The following is a 295-nucleotide window of genomic DNA, read 5'->3' as shown; positions in this document are numbered from 1 at the left end:
CTGCCGACATCAGCTGCTGCAGGCTCAATAGGTGTCACAGCAAAAGCAGCAGCAGCAGCAGCAGCAGCAGCAGGAACAGCAGCAGCAGCAGCAGCAGGAGCAGCAGCAGCAGCAGCGCCGAGCTCTGGTATCACTGCTCGTGTCCTTGGCTTTGAAGACCTCGAGCTGCACCATCAGCAGCAGCAGCAGCAGCAGCAGCAGCAGCAGCAGCAACAGCAGCAGCAGCAGCCGCAGCAGCAGCAGCAGGTGGAGGAGCAGCAGCAAAAGCAGAAACAGCAGCTGCAACAGGAAGAAG

At 60.3% G+C, this 295-nt stretch overlaps 1 protein-coding gene across 1 annotated transcript in view; it reads left to right on the top strand.

The window, feature by feature from the left end:
- Positions 1-295, top strand: part of EMH_0002860 (leucine rich repeat containing protein / ankyrin repeat containing protein, putative) — a gene marked incomplete at both ends in the record, with an annotated part of 12,160 nt that overhangs the window by 2,972 nt on the left and 8,893 nt on the right. Inside the window, one exon of the mRNA XM_013496177.1 lies at positions 3-295. Coding sequence (XP_013351631.1) covers positions 3-295 — 293 coding nt within the window. The remainder of the gene's footprint in view (positions 1-2) is intronic.

The sequence above is a fragment of the Eimeria mitis genome, genomic scaffold, assembly GCF_000499745.2.
Source record: "Eimeria mitis Houghton genomic scaffold, Emh_scaff196, whole genome shotgun sequence".
Lineage (NCBI taxonomy): Eukaryota > Apicomplexa > Conoidasida > Eucoccidiorida > Eimeriidae > Eimeria > Eimeria mitis.
The sequence above is the reverse complement of the archived record's forward strand: the minus strand, read 5'-3'. Positions and strand labels throughout refer to the sequence as shown.